Below are 17,685 nucleotides of genomic sequence, written 5' to 3'. Positions count from 1 at the left end.
CTACCAGGACTTGGAGGGCAGCCGTGCTAGTCGTTGTAGTTGCTCTCGACATAGTAAGGAGGATAGTCCTCTGAGTGGTTTCGAGGATCCGTTTATTCACTTCTAGTGCCGCCCTCATATACCAGACAGGGGAGTCATATGTGATGGCAGGGATGAAGAGAGCTTTGTAGTACAGAGACAGGGTAGTACGTCTGAGTCCCCAGTCCCTGCGAGTGACTCTAGCGATGAGGGCCGCGTATCTTCTTATCTTTTGTTTAATATATTCTAGGTGTGGCTTGAAATTTAATTTTCTGTCCAGGATTATTCCTAGGTATTTAATCTGTTCGCACAGCTTAACTGTTTTGTTCTCAATCTTAATTTGTGGTGGTCTCCTTAAGTCTAGCATACCTTTTAGCAGCACCGATTTTGTCTTGTCGGGTGCTAGTTTGAGCAAGCGTAGCTTCGTCCAATCTAGCAGCTTTTGCAGGGCATCATTTGCCTGCATTTCTAAGGAGGATCTGCTGTCAGCCTCGATGGTCAAGACCAAGTCATCTGCATAGGCCTGGGCCTCCACACCAACCAGATCCATGGCGAGGAATTCGTCTAAGACAATGTTCCACAGGAGCGGCCCCAGGACAGAACCCTGGGGGCAGCCCCTGCGGACTGGGCGACTAAGGCATTTATATGGTGTGGTAACTTGCACTGCTCTATCAGCCAGGTAATCCTTCATGCAATAATAAAGATTCAATGGAAGGTTGGCAGCTCTGAGTCTCGTCAACACGCTCGGCCACCAGAGGGTGTCGAATGCCCCAGCGAAATCCACTGCGATGACGAGGAAGTATTTCCTTTGACAATGGGTGGCTCTAGAGAGGAGGTTCTGTATTGCTTCGATAGTGGATTTGCCAGGAGTAAATCCATATTGCTTTGTCATGTTAGGATTTACTTCATTATAATGCCTTGTGATTCTGGTATGTAGCAGCCTTTCGAATATTTTACTGAGGGTTGGTTTGACTTAATTGCTCAAGTCAAAGTTTGACTTGAGCAATTAAGTTTGACTTGATTGCTCAAACTAGCACCCGACAAGACAAAATCGGTGCTGCTAAAAGGTACGCTAGACTTAAGGAGACCACTACAAATTAAGACTGAGAACAAAACAGTTAAGCTGTGCGAACAGATTAAATACCGAGGAATAATCCTGGACAGAAAATTAAATTTCAAGCCACACCTAGAATATATTAAACAAAAGATAAGAAGATACGCGGCCCTCATCGCTAGAGTCACTCGCAGGGATTGGGGACTCAGACGTACTACCCTGTCTCTGTACCACAAAGCTGTCTTCGTCCCTGCCATCACATATGACTCCCCTGTCTGGTACGCGAGGGCGGCACTAGAAGTGAATAAAGGATCCTCGAAACCATTCAGAGGACCCATCCTCCTTACTATGTCGAGAGCAACTAGAACGACTAGCACGGCTGCCCTCCAAGTCCTGGTAGGAGTTCTGCCCCTGGATCTCGAAGCTATCCGCTGTGGTCTGCTCTACTATCTTGCCAGAAACATATCGGCTACAATGTATGACCTTACCACTGACATCACTAATGACCGCAACTATGAGAAGAATCGCCGATCACCTCGTCCAGATTTGGCAGAGGAGATGGAGCAACACAGAAAACGGTGCGGTGACCAGAAGATTCTTCCCCACTGTCACCAAGCTGTACCCTAAGGCGCCAGCGTGGTTTCACCCTGGTCGAAATACCACCTTCCTCCTTACAGGGCACGGCCCCTTTAAAGCTAAACTTCACCAACTTGGCATCATAAATAATGCGGACTGTCCCTGTGGCAACCCAGAGCCCTGGAGACACAATGTTTGAGTGCGATTTGTATGATGACCTACGACTACGGCTAATAACGGCAATCCAATATATCCCAGACAACCAAGAACCCAGACTGTTAGACACTCAAGAGTACTACACGGCACTCAGTCAATATGCCCAGGATCTATTTTCTAGAAGGAAAACAATGACAGAAATATACCAAAGGCAACCCGACTAGAAAGAATGCAGAAGATCAAACAAATAAAAAAAAAAAAAAAAAAAACCTCAGCATACCACAGAAAGTCAAGCCTTTAGGATGATTTGGTTGGCCTACTATCGACCCAAAACTGCACTCCCTTGTGCATTTTTTTTTTCGGGGAGGGGGGAATTTGCTTTACTCCCCATATTTTGTTTTTTTTTATTATTATTATTTATTTTATTATTTTTTTTCCCTCTCCTCGCCTCCCCATGTCGTGGGGCATGGGCATGCTCCACTTAAAATGGGGGATCACCTTCCTATCCGACCCCCTCTGCTTCCTATTTCATCCCCCGTCTACACCCTCCCTCCCATTACTTTCTCTTGAACAGCGATTTCCCCACATGTCCAAATTCACATCAAATTTTGCCCGACCTTTTAGGCTCTCTAGAAATAGTTCTTTCAGCGTAAAACCTCACGCAGCGCTTTCTAAATGCAATTTTACTTAAATCAACAGCGATAACTCCAACCTTTATTTTAGGTCCTAGTCACCGAAATCCCCGGAAAGTAAGTGGCAGAACCTGCCAGAGTATAATTAGTCTCTTGGTACACCTGGCCAGCCTCCCAGTCACCAGGTATGGTAACGCCGGGTCCCACTGGGGCCCGGCGGCCAACAGGCCGGATGAACAATGGGCACAACAAACTACATACTACATGACCCATACATTATTTTTAAACCTCTGGCATCGACAGGGTACTGTCACTCGATACATAGAACATACGCGGAGATGGAAGAAATCCCCGGAGCCGTCAGACCCTCAACATACCTATACCTATGTGTTCCTGGTCTGTCAACTGTACGGCTGTGCCAAAGGCTTGACCAATAGTTGGCATCCCTGGAGACTATTATCTTAGAATTTGGAAGAACTGTCAGTACATTTTGTAGATAATGAATGCTGGGATTTATATCATCTCCTGGTCTACATTAGACGGATACAACATGAAAGGATCCTGCCCTGTTTGACTAATTATTTGTGCACAAACTGCTAATCCCGCTCTGTATAATTGTTTCTAACTGTGCTTACAGACACCGTGTGACCTTCAACTCGTTTATAGGCGCAATATGGGCTAAGTAGCCCTTGCACCAGAAATAACCATATCAATACCTGTGACAATTACTTCCTAAACTCGCGAAAACATTTCCTTACAAATATCGACATACAACAGCTCCATACTGGTCACACACAAAATTGCCCGCAATTTACGAAAATTTATACTGATGGATCAAAGTCTGATAATGGAGCAGTTTTCCAAAAACTTCTGCAGATAATGGTGCAGCCGTTTTCCCTTTTAAAAATGCAGCAGTGTACAATTGAGTTATTGCCATCAAGCTTGCCCTAGAAAATATTCTCCTTTTGTCCATTAAAATAAGTATAATATATACGGCTGGCAGAGTACACTTGTCGCCATACAAAACACCTCCTCACCAAGCCAATCCGTTAATAAAAAACGAATGTGCAGACTATGCTGCTAAACATCCATCCAATCCAGCCTTATCATGATTTTGCGTTCCATGTGTTGATTACAGATCTAATATACGAAGGATATGCAAGGAAAAATGGACACTTCTGTGGCAAGCTCAAACGAATAATAAGCTCTTTCAAATAAAACCAGAGCCACAGTTATGGGCCTCTAGCTTCCGTGTAAACAGAAGGGAGGAAGTAATCCTAGCCAGAGCACGAATCGGTCACAGTCAGATTACTATTTCTCCTCACAGGATATGATCCTTCACTGTGTACGCACTGCAACTCTCCACTCACAATGTAGCACATTCTTGTTGAATGCACCCTATACACTCATGCCTGGCAACTCTCATTCAGTTTTCTTTCAAACCATAAAGAATCTTTGAAACTCTCTCATATCATAGGTAACGATGCTAGTCTCATAGTTATTCTGCTTTATTAAACGGATAAAAGTATATGATCGTTTCTGACTGTTCCCATAATAGTCACCATGGCGTAAGCAGCCCTTGCGCCAAAAATAATGACAACAATAACATCGATCTCATATTGCGAACAAGTCAACTATAGATGATGTACGCATCTCTCTCTCTCTCTCTCTCTCTCTCTCTCTCTCTCTCTCTCTCTCTCTCTCTCTCTCTCACACACACACACACACACACTGTGGAAATATCGGGTTTGTCAGTTATTTCAAAGACTGTGCTACTTGACCACCAATGAGGTATCTGTAAGTAAAAAAACGACCCTATCGATAACAGTAAGTTTCAAATAAATAGTACATTTATTTGAAATTTCAAAAAAATAGTACAGTAGCGTACCTCTCCTTTTTGAGTGCCCTTTATTTGAAGTGCAAGTGAAATGGTGACTTGCGTCACAATTTCACTTGCGACTGAGATAGGTGCATTTTGTAGTGAATTTACTTCTTTGATACGTACACAGCTGAGGCTTTTGCTAATCCTCATACAGTAATAATTTTAAAAAATGAAATGAAAAGAATTGAGCGCGAGGACAGAGAAAGCTGTAATCGAATTTATTTAGTGCAGAGTCGATGATAAAGTAATTCATAGCATTCGGTTATTTTATTGTTTTTTTTGTCTGCATGGAAAATTAAATCTGTTCTTGATTCATACCTTTGTACCAATATTTCAAGGTAATTTCCTGCTCTGATGACAGCATCTTGTGCTTCTTTATGCCTCATGCTATCAGTATCTTGGCCCATGATCTGAAGGACAGCATCTCCCTGCATTAATCCTGCCTGTGCAGCTAGGCTGTTTGGGTTTACCTACACAGAGAACAAAAGGCTTGTTAAAAATAGTATATCTGCCAAGACTGAATGGAGTGTCAAATATCTAAACAACAGTCCAAAAGCACTGTGGCCAAATACGGTCTCCTGATAATAGGGTGCAGTTAGTGGCATGCAACGTGGGATGTTATTGTATTAGTGTTTCACTGCAATATATCAACATCATTTGCCATGCTAGTTAGATGACGGACTGAACTGAATCATGGTTCTTCAATTAAATGGAAGGCTTCGTAGTCTAATAGTGATATTAAGTTCAATCGCTAAGCGAATGAACTTAATATTGTAATTAATTAAAATTCATTACAATTAATTAAAAAATACCGTTAATTGTAATAAATTTAGATAAAAATAGTTCATATGAATGAAAAAAAAAAAAAAAAAAGGATGAAATGCTAGCAATGTTTTCCTTTATGGGAGAGGAAAGCTAGATATAAAACAATTCTTTGTATTGGGAAGGAGGGGGAAATGTGACATTTTTTCACTACCACCAGAGCCTTAAATTATGCAATAATTAGGTATCTTTTAATTGCACAAAGTGCTAATTTTCTCAATGAATAATTGTGCTAGTTCAGTCTTTTAACGCAAGTTCTTCGTCCTGTAGTAATGTTACGCCACATGAAGAAGTCTATAATCATATCGCATACATTTTTTATGTACAACATAGGGCAGAAAAACACGCGGATAATTTAGCATGTATAAATAACTTTTCTGCTTATAGTCGGAGAATATAAGCAGAAAACTTAAATGGGTTCACAAATAGAGCGAATACAAGAACACCGTTATTCTTAGCAGTCACGTGAATTTGAACTATGGTCAACTCAAACTTAGAAGCACTAAATGAAAGGAATTTTTTTTTATATTTGTTTTTCAAAGCAACTCAAAAGATCAATGTCATCGAAACCTACAGTAGTCTAGCGTTGAGACTCGTTAAGAAGCTAGAAGAAACTTTACACTGAACTTGAGTTTCAACAGCTCGTAGTTCTCAAGAAATGCATACAGAAAGAATAAATGAAGAATAAAGTCTTTTAAGCAACCTTTGAATTAAACTGAATAGTGCTACGTAACACGAAGAAAGGAGGCACTGCCACAGAAGTAACTTTTTGGGGGAAGGGTGTTTGTTATTCATGAAAAAATGTCAGAAAGGGGGGGAGGGAAAGGAATGTGGCTCAAATTTTATGATTCATCTAGGGTGCCAATATCACGGTCTCCTGTGGTCCTGACTGAAGAGACGATCGTTTTATCTTCCTGTGTAGAACTTGTAGTACTTAGTACAGTGCTTGGGTTGGAGGTTGAGAAGACGAAAGAAGATATTTGTTGACATTGGACTTCTGTAGACTGTAATTTTCAGGAAATAGGTATGAGGGAAGGTTGTTCCAGAAAACGGCAGTTGAATGAATAAACGAGGAAAACGTTGGAACGAGAAGCTCTTCTAGTTGGAAGAGCTTCTCGTTCAATTAGCCATGCCCAGTGACTAGGAATGATGTCTCAAGAGTTAGAGAGAGCCACTTCTGTGTTGACTTATAGGAGGGAAAAGTCACATTCGGCAAGAATTTCCTTGTAACTGCTCCCTTGGTGGAAGTGTCCCATCTTGTCTGCCAGTTGTTTAACATCTCATTATAACAGTTTTCTCTGCCTTAGGGTCAGTGTTCAGGTTTAGCTCAATGTCTAAGATCTTGGAATTTTCTTGTTTATTCTAAAGGTCAGGCCACGGAAGGTTACAAAAGTCCAGTGGAAGGGTCCCATCTAAGACCTGGATAGCAGCAGTGGATACTGTCCTGCATACCCTATGGGTATGCCAGAAGCACTGTTCGTTGTATAGAACCTAATTTGCCTATCATATTTACCAATATAGCTCGGTGGAACCAAGTACCTGCAGCATACGTCACGATCGGAAGGAAGACGGCTTTATAGTACAGCTGAAGCGACCGCTTGGACAGGCCCCATCCATTTCTGGTGATTCTGATGATTGAGCCTGAAAATTTTTTAACCTTGGAGCTGAGATGGATGAGGTGAAAGCTTAATTTATGATCCAGAACCACCCCTAGCACACTGGTCTGTGTGACAATGGGAAGTTGTACCCCAGAGACTTTAACTTGCGGAGGCTGCCTGAGGTCCAGCTTATTTTTAAAGAGCATGATTTTAGTTGTGCTTGGATTTATCCATAGTTTATTTAGTGCAGCCCAGGAAGAGAGAGAGGTCGTCAAGGACCCGATTAGCATTGTCTTCTATGGCTTTGCGAGAGCGGCCGGACACCACTATTGTGAAATCGTCTGCAAAAGCAACAATCTTGATATTGGCAAAGGAGCGGGAAAGCCAGTCTTCTAGGATCATGTTCCACACGAGTGGTCCCAGGACTGAGCCCTGAGGGCACCCCCGGGTGATTAGCCTGGAGACATGATGGTATTTTGACTTTAGAATTACTGTTCTATCTGAAAAGTAGCTTTGAAAAAGTTTAGAGATGGCTGGAACAGGAGGCTGTCCGGAGGCGTGCCAGAGCACCGCCCCACCAGACAGTGTCAAACGCGCTCTCGAAGTCGATGAAGATGGCAAGTTCAAATTTTGCTTCAGAGTTTTCTATGTGCAAACTAGATCGGAGAGCCTCCTCACAGGATCGTCCTGGAGCCGAACCACACTGGCAGGGGGAGAGGAGATTCTGTGCTTGAAAGAGAGCTGTGGTCCTGAGCGCCATAAGCCGCTCCAGTATTTTACCAAAGTTTGCAAGTAGCGCAATCGGACGGTGAGAGCGCGGGTCAGTAGGGTTTTTGTGCTGCTTCTTAATTAGTCTCAGTAGCGAGATCTATCAGTCCACAGGAAAACATCCCTTCTGAAGACATTTGTTGTACAGTAAGAGTATATATTCTGGCCGAAGCTTGTGAAGACGGAGGATGAAACTGTATTCAATGAGATCTAATCCTGGACATTTTTGGATGTTAATATTTTGGAGAACTGCTGATAATTCTTCCAAGGTGAAAGGTTCTGTGGTTTCATCTGATTCAAAACTGTTGTTTGCAGTACGAATAGCAACATGCTCAGAAAAGTCCTGAGCAGTGTCGTCTGGTGGAAATAGCTTATCAAGGATGTGATTGGCTGAGTCTTGCCCGTTGGAAGTCTCCCGGGAGTCTGCAGTCACTGTGCTGAAGATGTCCGGATTGTAGGTTTTGTCCCGCATGATCTTGTAGACTAGGCCCCACGGATTTTTCGTGCCAGATTCTCTGACACTTCTGGCTGGGGCTGGCCAGTCACGGTGTTGCTGGTAAAATCGGCGAGATCGGTGGACCAACCGTCTAAGCAAGGTGAGTTCCTAAGTCCACCAAAGGCATACAGTGGGACGGAAGATTTTCTTCTTGGCAGATTTATGAGGCCTTCAGGACAGCTTGCTGCAGGGTGGTAACTAATTCGTCAGCAGTACGGACACTGTATTGGGTTGGATCCGTGAGCGGGAAATCTGAGACAATAGATCTTTCGAAAGCTTCCCAGTCAAAAATTCTGATGGAAAATCTAACAAAGATCGGAATCCTAGTTTCATTGGTGTTTATGGTTGTAATTAATGTTATGAAGAACAGGATAACTCTGTGATCGCTAATTGTCCAGTTGGGAATGACTTCCCAATTGGAGACTAGAGGGCTACGTTTCCTTGTGGAAATGGTGAGATCAATGTTTGACTCTCCAATGGAGCTGCTGTAAGTTGTATACTGACAAGGCTTATTGTGGATCGTTACATTCCTGCTAATGATGAAGTCCTCAACCAGCATTCCCCGGGTGTCGCTAGTCGAACTAAACCAGAATGGTGATTTTGCGTTGGCATCAGTGGCTATCAGGAGTGATTCGGGGCCGATGAAGTCCAGGGCGTACTCCAAGAAGTTAAGGGAGTCATTGATATCTGCTCATGGGGGGGGGGGGGCAGTAGAGTGACATCAGGTAGAAAGACTGTTCAGAATATGTGATTTGGATGGACGTTGCAAACTGGTTGCAGAGTCCCTGAATGACCAAGACATCCAGATCTCTGTTAAGCACCACAATGCATGTTTCGAGATCTGCCTGGGCGGGTTGAGTAATGCGGGTATGAATGGAATAACCGGTGATTTTTTCAGAGAGAAAAGAATGGATCCTAGTGACAAACGACTCCTGAATCAAGATGATGTCAACAGAGTGGTTCTCCGCAGCAAGGCGGATTTCGTCTGGCACAGTACATGACCTGTGCCCATTGATTTGCATAATCTTTAGACTCCGGGGTCCAGGTATGGAAGGGGAATTATCAGTATAGTGTAGGGAGCTAGCAAGGGAACCATCTCGAAGAGTAGAGCTGGTTGGACTAAACATTAGCGGTCCTTTGCCGTACTAGTTCTAATGCTCTTTGGTATTCTGGGCAGGAGATGTCCCGGACAGAATGGTTATGTTCCCATCTTCGTCTTTTTCAGTTTACGCAGCTAGGCTCTTCATCTCGGTGGGGACACTCAGCATTAACGTGTCCACTGTGAGCAGTGTCCGCAAGAGGGGGAGCTGTGGGAACAATTCTGGGAGGTGTGCCCATAACCCAGGCAGAGGAAACATTTTGTTACCATTGTGAATGGGCGGAATCTGTGTGCATTGCAGCCAAGGAAGATTCTATCAGTTGATAATATGTACTTGTAGAGGCGTGGAGAGAGACTAACAACACAGTGCTCTGTCAAACTGGATTTGGCCTTAATGGCAAACCTTACCGCCGTGGTTTAAAATTTTACTTCCTCCCAAAAGAACCTAGAGTCAGCCAGGTTCTTGTAAAAAAGGTCTTCAATGAGGGCCTCATTGGATAGGTCTTTAGACGTCTCATAAATCAGTAGCGAGGAATTTGATTTCCTGGGTGGGGTAATGACAATACTTGCGGTGCCCAAGGAGTTGGAGGTGGAGATACTAAACAAATCCTCTTGTGTAGCTGTTTCCAGAAGGACACCCCGGTTTCTGATAGAACTCCGTGATCTTACTTTGATACTTCTCTAGTCAGTCTTGAGTGTTTTGGTTACCAATTCTTTTATATCATTGCTCGTTTTAAGCTCCGAAGTCTCGTTGACCCTCAAGAGCCTTTTGCTTTCTTGAGTAGCGGTCAGGGTTTGTCCTTTGCGAACGACGCTTGTGTAGGAGGTGGCCTCAGTCGAAGGGCAGGAGACTGTGGTTATCAAAAGAACTGGTTTCAGAACCAACAGCGACAGGAAGCTTGGAAAAACGTGTCTACTACCCGATCGCAGCTCTTCATTCACTGCTTTCAGCTTTTCGTTGTCAATCAACAACTGAGTAGTAATGGTCTCCAAACTTGACCATAGCTTCTGGATGGAATTACCTGCTGTCTTAGTGAAACGGTTGGTGTCGTCATTCAGGAATAAGACCAGAATCCGGTGGAGTTTGGATATGTCCTGGTTGCATCATGAGTTGCACCACTTCTGATGCAATAAAGTTGCATCAGCAGTGGCTCCTAGAGCAGCAGTAGGTTCTTGGTGAAGTTTGGATATATCCTGGTGCAATGAAGTTGAATCAGAAGTGTCTCCTGGAACAGCAGCACTAGGTGATTGGTGGAGTTTGGAGATGTCCTTGTGCAAAAAGGTTGAATCAGCAGTGGCTTCTGGAACATCAGCACTAGGTGCCTGTTGGAGTTTGGAGATTTCCTGATGCAAAGAGGTTGAATCAGAAGATGGTGGAGAGATTCCTAGCCTTGGAGAAGATTTGAGGCCAGATGCAATGGTAAGGGCCAAGACAGAAGGACTTATCAGTGCAGGAGTCTTGATGGCCAGTTGGGAGGTAGCAGTAGAGCTGGCTGGTAAGGCAGAACACAATGGGTCATCAGGGCCCTGGTAAGATGCCACAGACAGTGGGCAGCCCTCATCTTGGGATGGGTATGCGGCTAGGTAGGTAAATGGCAGCCCTTGGTTCTTTGATCTTTTTCTTCTTCTTCAATACAAAATTACCATTCTTTGATGGAGTCTTAGTTGGGACAGTGGGTTGAGGTGGGCTACCAGACTCAGGCCCTTCTTTAGTGGTGGAACTGGAGCTTTCGCACGTAATCATGGTAGCAATTTCAGTCCGTAATTTGGGATGAAAAGTATGCACTGAAGTATGAGTGTAGGGATGCAGCTCGTCAGGGGTGAAAAGTAAGTGACACAGGATTGGGATGGTATTGAACTCTCCAAGTGGTTTAGTTATTAATCAGAATATTGGTTCGTAGCGCGTCCACAAGGGGGAGCTGCCAATTTGCATACCAAATCAAATCCACGTGTTGGCATTTGATTTGTTATGTGTTGGCAGTTATGTGACTTCTGGTCTACGAACAAAGCCTTTTGTTTCTAAGGAGGAAGAAGCAATGGCCACCCTCTAGCTTCGTAATTTATCGTTAGCACTAGTATACGTATGCAAAAACCCCGTAACTCATCATGGTAATATGCATATGATGTGTCGGCAGTACGGTTAGTCTTCCCAGTGTTCCAAAATGTAACTTAATAGCTAACAATCAGCCAAATACTACCAATTACAAGCGAAATAAAGAGCAGTTCATCAATAAACGAGAGTCAGACTAATATGAGAGCAGCCATGTTCGTTAGGAACAACGTGGTAGCTGGAGCAGCAAAGAAATATTTTGAAAATCGTTAATGACATTGCTGTTCCCTAAAAGACTGGAATAAAAATGGCATGTACGAACTCACCAAATCAAGGAGAATCCAGGACGCCAAATTATATCCAATAATGCACAGAGAATATCACAAATTAAAACAACTTTTGCAGGGCAAAAAATTCATTGACGAACACGGTATGCGCCACCTAGCATGATATGCTCCTGCAAGAATAATTTCACTGACACGTCTGAGCAAACGTTGACATCAGAAGTTTTGAAACAGTAATCCGACCAAGGAAAAGAAGAAAAGAAATCTCGCAGGTCATCCCATTTTGCATTCTTGTAATGCCAAACAACACGAGGTTGGGAATAGCCATGAGATAAAGGCTCCATTGGAGAAGAGACAATCATCAAGTTGTGATCTGAAGTGCCTAAAGGACCTCTCATTTCGACCGTGTACTTAGAAGGGTTGTTTGTGAGAAAAAGCGTGTTGGCTGTATGATTAGGATTGTCGGTATTCTTGTGGGTAAATGAACAATCTGTGCAAGATCATTAGTAATTGCAAAAGCCTCAGCATCACGACCTGCTGGGTCGGTGTGACTAGAAAACGGAAGCCAGCTGGAGTTGTGAACATTAAAATCACCAAGGAAAATTACCTCACTGTTAGGAAAGTTGGACCGGAGAAAGTCAAGTTGCAAAGAGAGGAAGTCAAAGAGCTCCAAGTGATTAGTGGAGTTGGGAGAACGGTAGACACAGCAGATGAATTTGACACAATGAGGTAGAGAGATTTTAAGCCAGAGAAGATCAAAGAGAGGAGATTCCAAATTGCCAAGTCTCTGACAGGGAATATCAGAACGGACATATGCACAAGTACCACCTTTGAGGCGAAAGGAATCATACAGCGAATAATTTGGGCATCTGAGATGCACAGTACTTGAATCAACCGATAACTGAGATTCTGTCAGAAAAAGTACATGGGGTTTGGCAGACTGCAAGTGGAAATGGACATCGTTGAGATTAGAATTGAGACCACGTATATTTGTGAAATGAATTAAGAAGTGTTTGGGAGGTTTAGATCTTTTCGCAGATAAGCTATGTATATGCAAAAGAAACAACATTTGGTGATTCGAAATTTGCACAAAGTAACAGCTGTTGTAAAAACAAGTAAAAGTGAAGAGGAAGAAGCTAGTTTTCTGGATGCAGAGCAAGCCATATTTTTAATATTGCTTATACTAAAATTAAATTAAAGATAATCAGAGTAAAAACAGTTTTTAACTATTTCAACCTATTTTAACCGATATGATACTGTTTTAACCGATGTGTTAAAACAGTTTTTAACTATTTTAACCGATTTTATTTCTTTTAGTACTTACTGTAATAGTCCAGTTTACTGTATCATCTTGCTTTATTTTATTTTATTACATATTTTATTACTTGGCTGGTGTTTGAGTATTAACTTTTTTGAATTCTTTAATATTCAGCAACTCAATAACAACTAAAGCAATTCATAGAGTTATATCTCAGAAACGTTAAATACCTAATCCTGTTCACTAAACAATCAATCTCATGGCTTCGATTCTATTGCATCCACAACTGATCACAGGGAAATGGTGATCACACTTGATAACTTTAATCATTTTAACGCTCGTAGTACGCTGTGCGAAGCTGAGTGGCTTTTCGGAGCTAAAACACTACAAAATTTACACCCCTCTATCTCATTTTCCTAAGAAAGACCACAGCTTGAACAACTCAAACTAAATGTTTTAATTGATTCAGTAGAGCATAACTAGATTAAATACATCGCAGCATAAGCCTGAAATAAATAAATTAAACTGATAGTTCTTTCTATTAATAATATTTAATTACAATCACAATTCCACATACAAAATGATCAATAAAATCAGTAAATATATAAAATGAAATGCATTATAGTAATAAAATTAGTAGGAACATTCAGAGTAACTTCTTTCTCTTATAATATATAGTATATATAATGAATTCAAAAATAGGTAACGTAGAGTATTAACTTTAATTAGAAATTTCCTAGCTTAAAAAATAAATAATGATTACATTTCGGTTTTCAATTATTAGGTAATTTTAGTTAATGTTTAAAGGATATATTTGTTTCTGTAAAAATTACGAAATTAAGAATATTTACCAGCTTTATCATTGTTTTTTCTTCTTCGGATTCTTATGAATGAACAAATGAATAATACACCTAAATCACGCTTACACTTCACGGATAGTGTTGTATTGAGAGAAAAAGCGTGAGAAACTGATAGTATAGTCGTTGTACTATACTATCAGTTTCCAATAACATATGCCAATATTAGTAAAATATTGGCATATGTCCTGCCAGACATATGCCAATTCGTTCACTGCCAAACGAAACGAAGATGTGCAAGACCATCCAGCTTAATTAAAATATGAATTTTAATTAGTAATTTTAATTAGTAATTTTATTAGTAATATGAAATTTAATTAGTAATTTTTACTTTTATACTTTTTTTTTGTAATTTACTCATGATCAGATTAGCTCCCGGTATGGTCGCACTTCCCTTACTACGGCCCTGATCACCCTCTACCGAAAAGGGTGAACTCTTTTACAAACCAAAAACCGGCGTGACAGCTTACATGGGATAACGACAGGAATAACGAGGTGCTACAAAGCGTTCTGTTGCTACAATGATGTCATGTCACTGACAGAAAGGCCCCGGGTGCCAAGCGTTTGTAACTGAGCGATTTCTCTGTGACTTTCGGCGCATTTCTCTACAAGTGATAAATAGTTCTTTTACGTTCTTTTACTCTCGCTAAGCAATCCATTTATTTAATAACAGCTGTTGTTACAAAAGTACTTGTACATAGCAAGAAAGGAAAGCCACATTTCTTTTTTCTCATTTATTCTTAACCACTACTACTTTTCGCTTGCTCACACCAGGCACTGCCCCTGCCTCCCCGTGGCGGGGCTGGAAACCTTGGCAGAAAAGCTCATCTGCCAAAGGCCAAAAGGAGCAAAATGTGTTTCCGCCTCTAGAGCGGACAAGCTCTCGGCCAGAGAATGATACTGATTTTGACATCTCACAGCCCAAGAGGTTGAAAACTAATTCACCAACAAGAGTTTCCTGCATTTCTAATTATGCACTCGCTATCAGACCAACCTGTCAGCAAATTATCTCCTTTCCTCATACAGAAAAACCTGGAGAGTATTGCTGGATCTCCTAAGACTGTAAAAACACTACAATCTGGAGACCTACTTTTAGAAACAGCAAACCGTAGATATTCAGAGAAACTTTTACAACTCAAATTTTTCTGGGATAGCAGTGAGCATATCTCCCCATAAAACACTAAATACACCTAAAGGTGTGATATTTAGCTCGGGTCTGCTAAATATGACGGAGGATGAAATGGTATTGCGGCAAAAAGAATCATGATTAAAAAAGACAATAACCTTACACCCACCAGGAATATTATCCTTACGTTTAATTCCCCAAACCTACCATCGTCAGTAAAAGCGGGTTATCTACTTTGCTGTGTTCGTCCATACATAATCGCTTGTGGGGGGGGGGGTTAATCTGTATGAATGCCTATATTTTATTTGAACCTTTACTTTTTTCTCTTTTCCTCACCCCACCTTTCGCATCTGACTCGTATATCTCACTGAAAAAATCGGGTTCTTGGGAATTGCTATATTCCTCCTTCGGATTGGGCTGCGAGTTCAAAATGACTAGTCACAACTTCATTAAGGCTATATACAATTCTTTATTACACATATATACAAGACAAGAAATTAAGAATAATTATGCACATATTATAACATGATAACACCACATATATGACACATTGTATGAACTAATTGGTTATGTAAATTTATATTCATGTACATCACTTTTTTTTAGCACAAGGTTATTAAAAAGTTCATGAATTTCCATTATGATAACTTCTCTAATGTATCATCAATTTTTCTTAGGGATCACACTCAATTTCCACATTCAACTTTCTTATACAATCCTTCCTTCTTATATAGCAATACTAATCACAAAACCTCCCCTAGCTAAATTACCATGATACAATTGAAACCATTCAAATAACTAGCTTTTATCTTAATTATCTGGTTCATACCAGCACTAAACAAAAAAAAAAAAAAAAAAAACTTTCTGACTTGGCCACTATAGTACATCTGGATCATCATATATAATAGTATTTACTTTAATTATCCCGTCTATATTAGCTACTTTACTTCTATTCATTCATATGTAATTTGACCATCTCTACATATTCTCCGTTCATTACTATGTTCTAACACCACACCGATATTCATCCACATGTACATTAGTGTATAATTTCCCATAATGCCTTCCCCTATAATTCTCTTATTATTCCCTATAGTCCTTATGATTTAAAGAGTGCTTATGTTAACTTGGCACTTACTTCTAATTTCTGGCGGGATGTCTCTGTTAGGGCCTTCTATCCTTTCCTCATTCAGGGCTGCTATCTTCCGCCATCCAGAGCAATATCTGACGGCTTCCAGCGAAATATTGTACGGCATTCAGGACTGCTATTCTGCCTGTCAGGACCGCAACCTTCTGTTCCAGGTCTGCTACTTTGCCTTTCAAGACTATTTCAGGGTATTATCGCCTTCCTCGGTGGACTTGGTCATCTATGTGAATCTTCTCTCATTCTCACTGTTTGCCAATGTTGTTGTTGTTGTTATTTGGTTTTTAGAAGCATTAGCAACTAAGGCCATATTGCTCCGGGAATATGCGGTGGTCTTTTCCTGACATTTCCGCATCCTCTGTATTTGGTGGTCACGGGCTCGAACCCCAGTCTGATCAAGAAGCGTGTGCTAAGCACTGCTGCTCCTGCCCACCTGGCTAAGGAGGCGCTTACTGTTTGCCGAGCTCCCTTTAACTACCCCTTACACACGTTCACCCCTTTTGTTCTCACTCCCTTACATTTCCGATAACCTCACTTCGACTATCTCCTCATTATATTTCACTCAACCCTTCCGTCTCATTTTCTTTCCAAAAAAAACTTCCTCTTTTTTCACGCGCTCTCTTTTTGTTCCCCGAACTCTACACTGCACCTCAAGCCTGGAACGCCTCCCCCAAGGACTCCAACCAATCCTCCCCTTACAGTTTAAATTTACGTTCCGTTTCATTCGCTAACACCTTTTTCCCAGGCTGTCTCCCTAGCATGCAAACCAACCTCTTTTTCGAACATTCTTATTTTTTTTTTTCTCACAGGCAGCAAACACTGGCAACCTCCACAAACACTCATTTTCGTTTCGCACCTTTCTTTCTAAAAGTATCAGAAACTCAAATATCAGTCAGCCTGATGCCGGTTTTAATTTGAAACGAACACTGGACATGCACTCACTTCCTGTTTTGGTCTGACAGTGTTATAGATCAAAGGAGGCGCTTCGTCTAATCCCGTCTCCCGTCCTATTGTTCATTCTCAAGCAACCCTTTTCACACCTATTCTCAAATGCCACCCCTTTACCTAGTCCTGCTGTCCCTGTTTGCTCTCTTGTATTATGGGAATTGATAGTTTACCCCTTTGCTACCATTACTAATTCTCACGCTTAAAATTGGCCCATCTCCAAATCTACGCTATTTTAATCTTACTTTGAGAAAAAAACAAAAAAACAAATATTTTTATTTTAATTAATTTGTAAGATTCTACATCTTACACCCTTGAGATGTTACAGTGCCAAAAGTATGGCCACTCTCAGACGACATGCAGAGGAAGCCCAGTTTGTCCAAAATGTGGATCTTCCGATCATACTCAGTCTGAATGTTTGTCAACGGAAATGATTTGTCCCAGTTGCAAAGGCAGCCATCCTGCGTATTCCAAAACATGTAACAGATAGAAAACTGAGAAAAAAAATTGTTAATTATAAGGTTGAGAACAAGATAAACTATCAACAAGCGAGGAAACCAATTGCTCCTGCCATGCCCAAACGTACCTGTGCTAATATTGCACAAAAACAACAAACAGTGTCCACCCAAACTGATGTTACAGTTCCCTTAAAACATATCAATCTCCGACTGGTCTCGAGCTGTCCTCCCTCTCAGCAACAGTCCAATATCCCTAAGCACTCAGACCAGGCAAGTAACACTCCTCTTACAGTACCAGCGACGTCCTTCCTCACCAGTGATTGCTACTACTACTTCTCATAGTAAAACTTCCAATTCAAGAAAAAATATCCAAGACACCTCCATGGATACTAATTACTCATCCAACCAAGAAGACCCGATTTTAGAAATATATGTGGAGGAAGAAATGGACACTGGTCGGCC

The 17,685-nt window shown here is 41.4% G+C and overlaps 1 protein-coding gene across 3 annotated transcripts in view; it reads right to left on the bottom strand.

Moving 5' to 3' along the window:
- The window catches only part of LOC150088166 (uncharacterized), a 323,234-nt gene that overhangs the window by 260,634 nt on the left and 44,915 nt on the right, over positions 1 to 17,685 (bottom strand). For all 3 annotated transcript variants that reach the window (XM_090369359.1, XM_090369360.1, XM_090369361.1), the window contains exon 2: positions 4,637 to 4,788. In XM_090369359.1, coding sequence (XP_090225485.1) covers positions 4,637 to 4,788 — 152 coding nt within the window. The remainder of the gene's footprint in view (positions 1 to 4,636; positions 4,789 to 17,685) is intronic.

Source organism: Mastigoproctus giganteus, chromosome 3, assembly GCF_048544385.1.
Source record: "Mastigoproctus giganteus isolate SK-2022 chromosome 3, ASM4854438v1, whole genome shotgun sequence".
Taxonomy (NCBI): Eukaryota; Metazoa; Arthropoda; class Arachnida; order Uropygi; family Thelyphonidae; genus Mastigoproctus; species Mastigoproctus giganteus.
The sequence above is the reverse complement of the archived record's forward strand: the minus strand, read 5'-3'. Positions and strand labels throughout refer to the sequence as shown.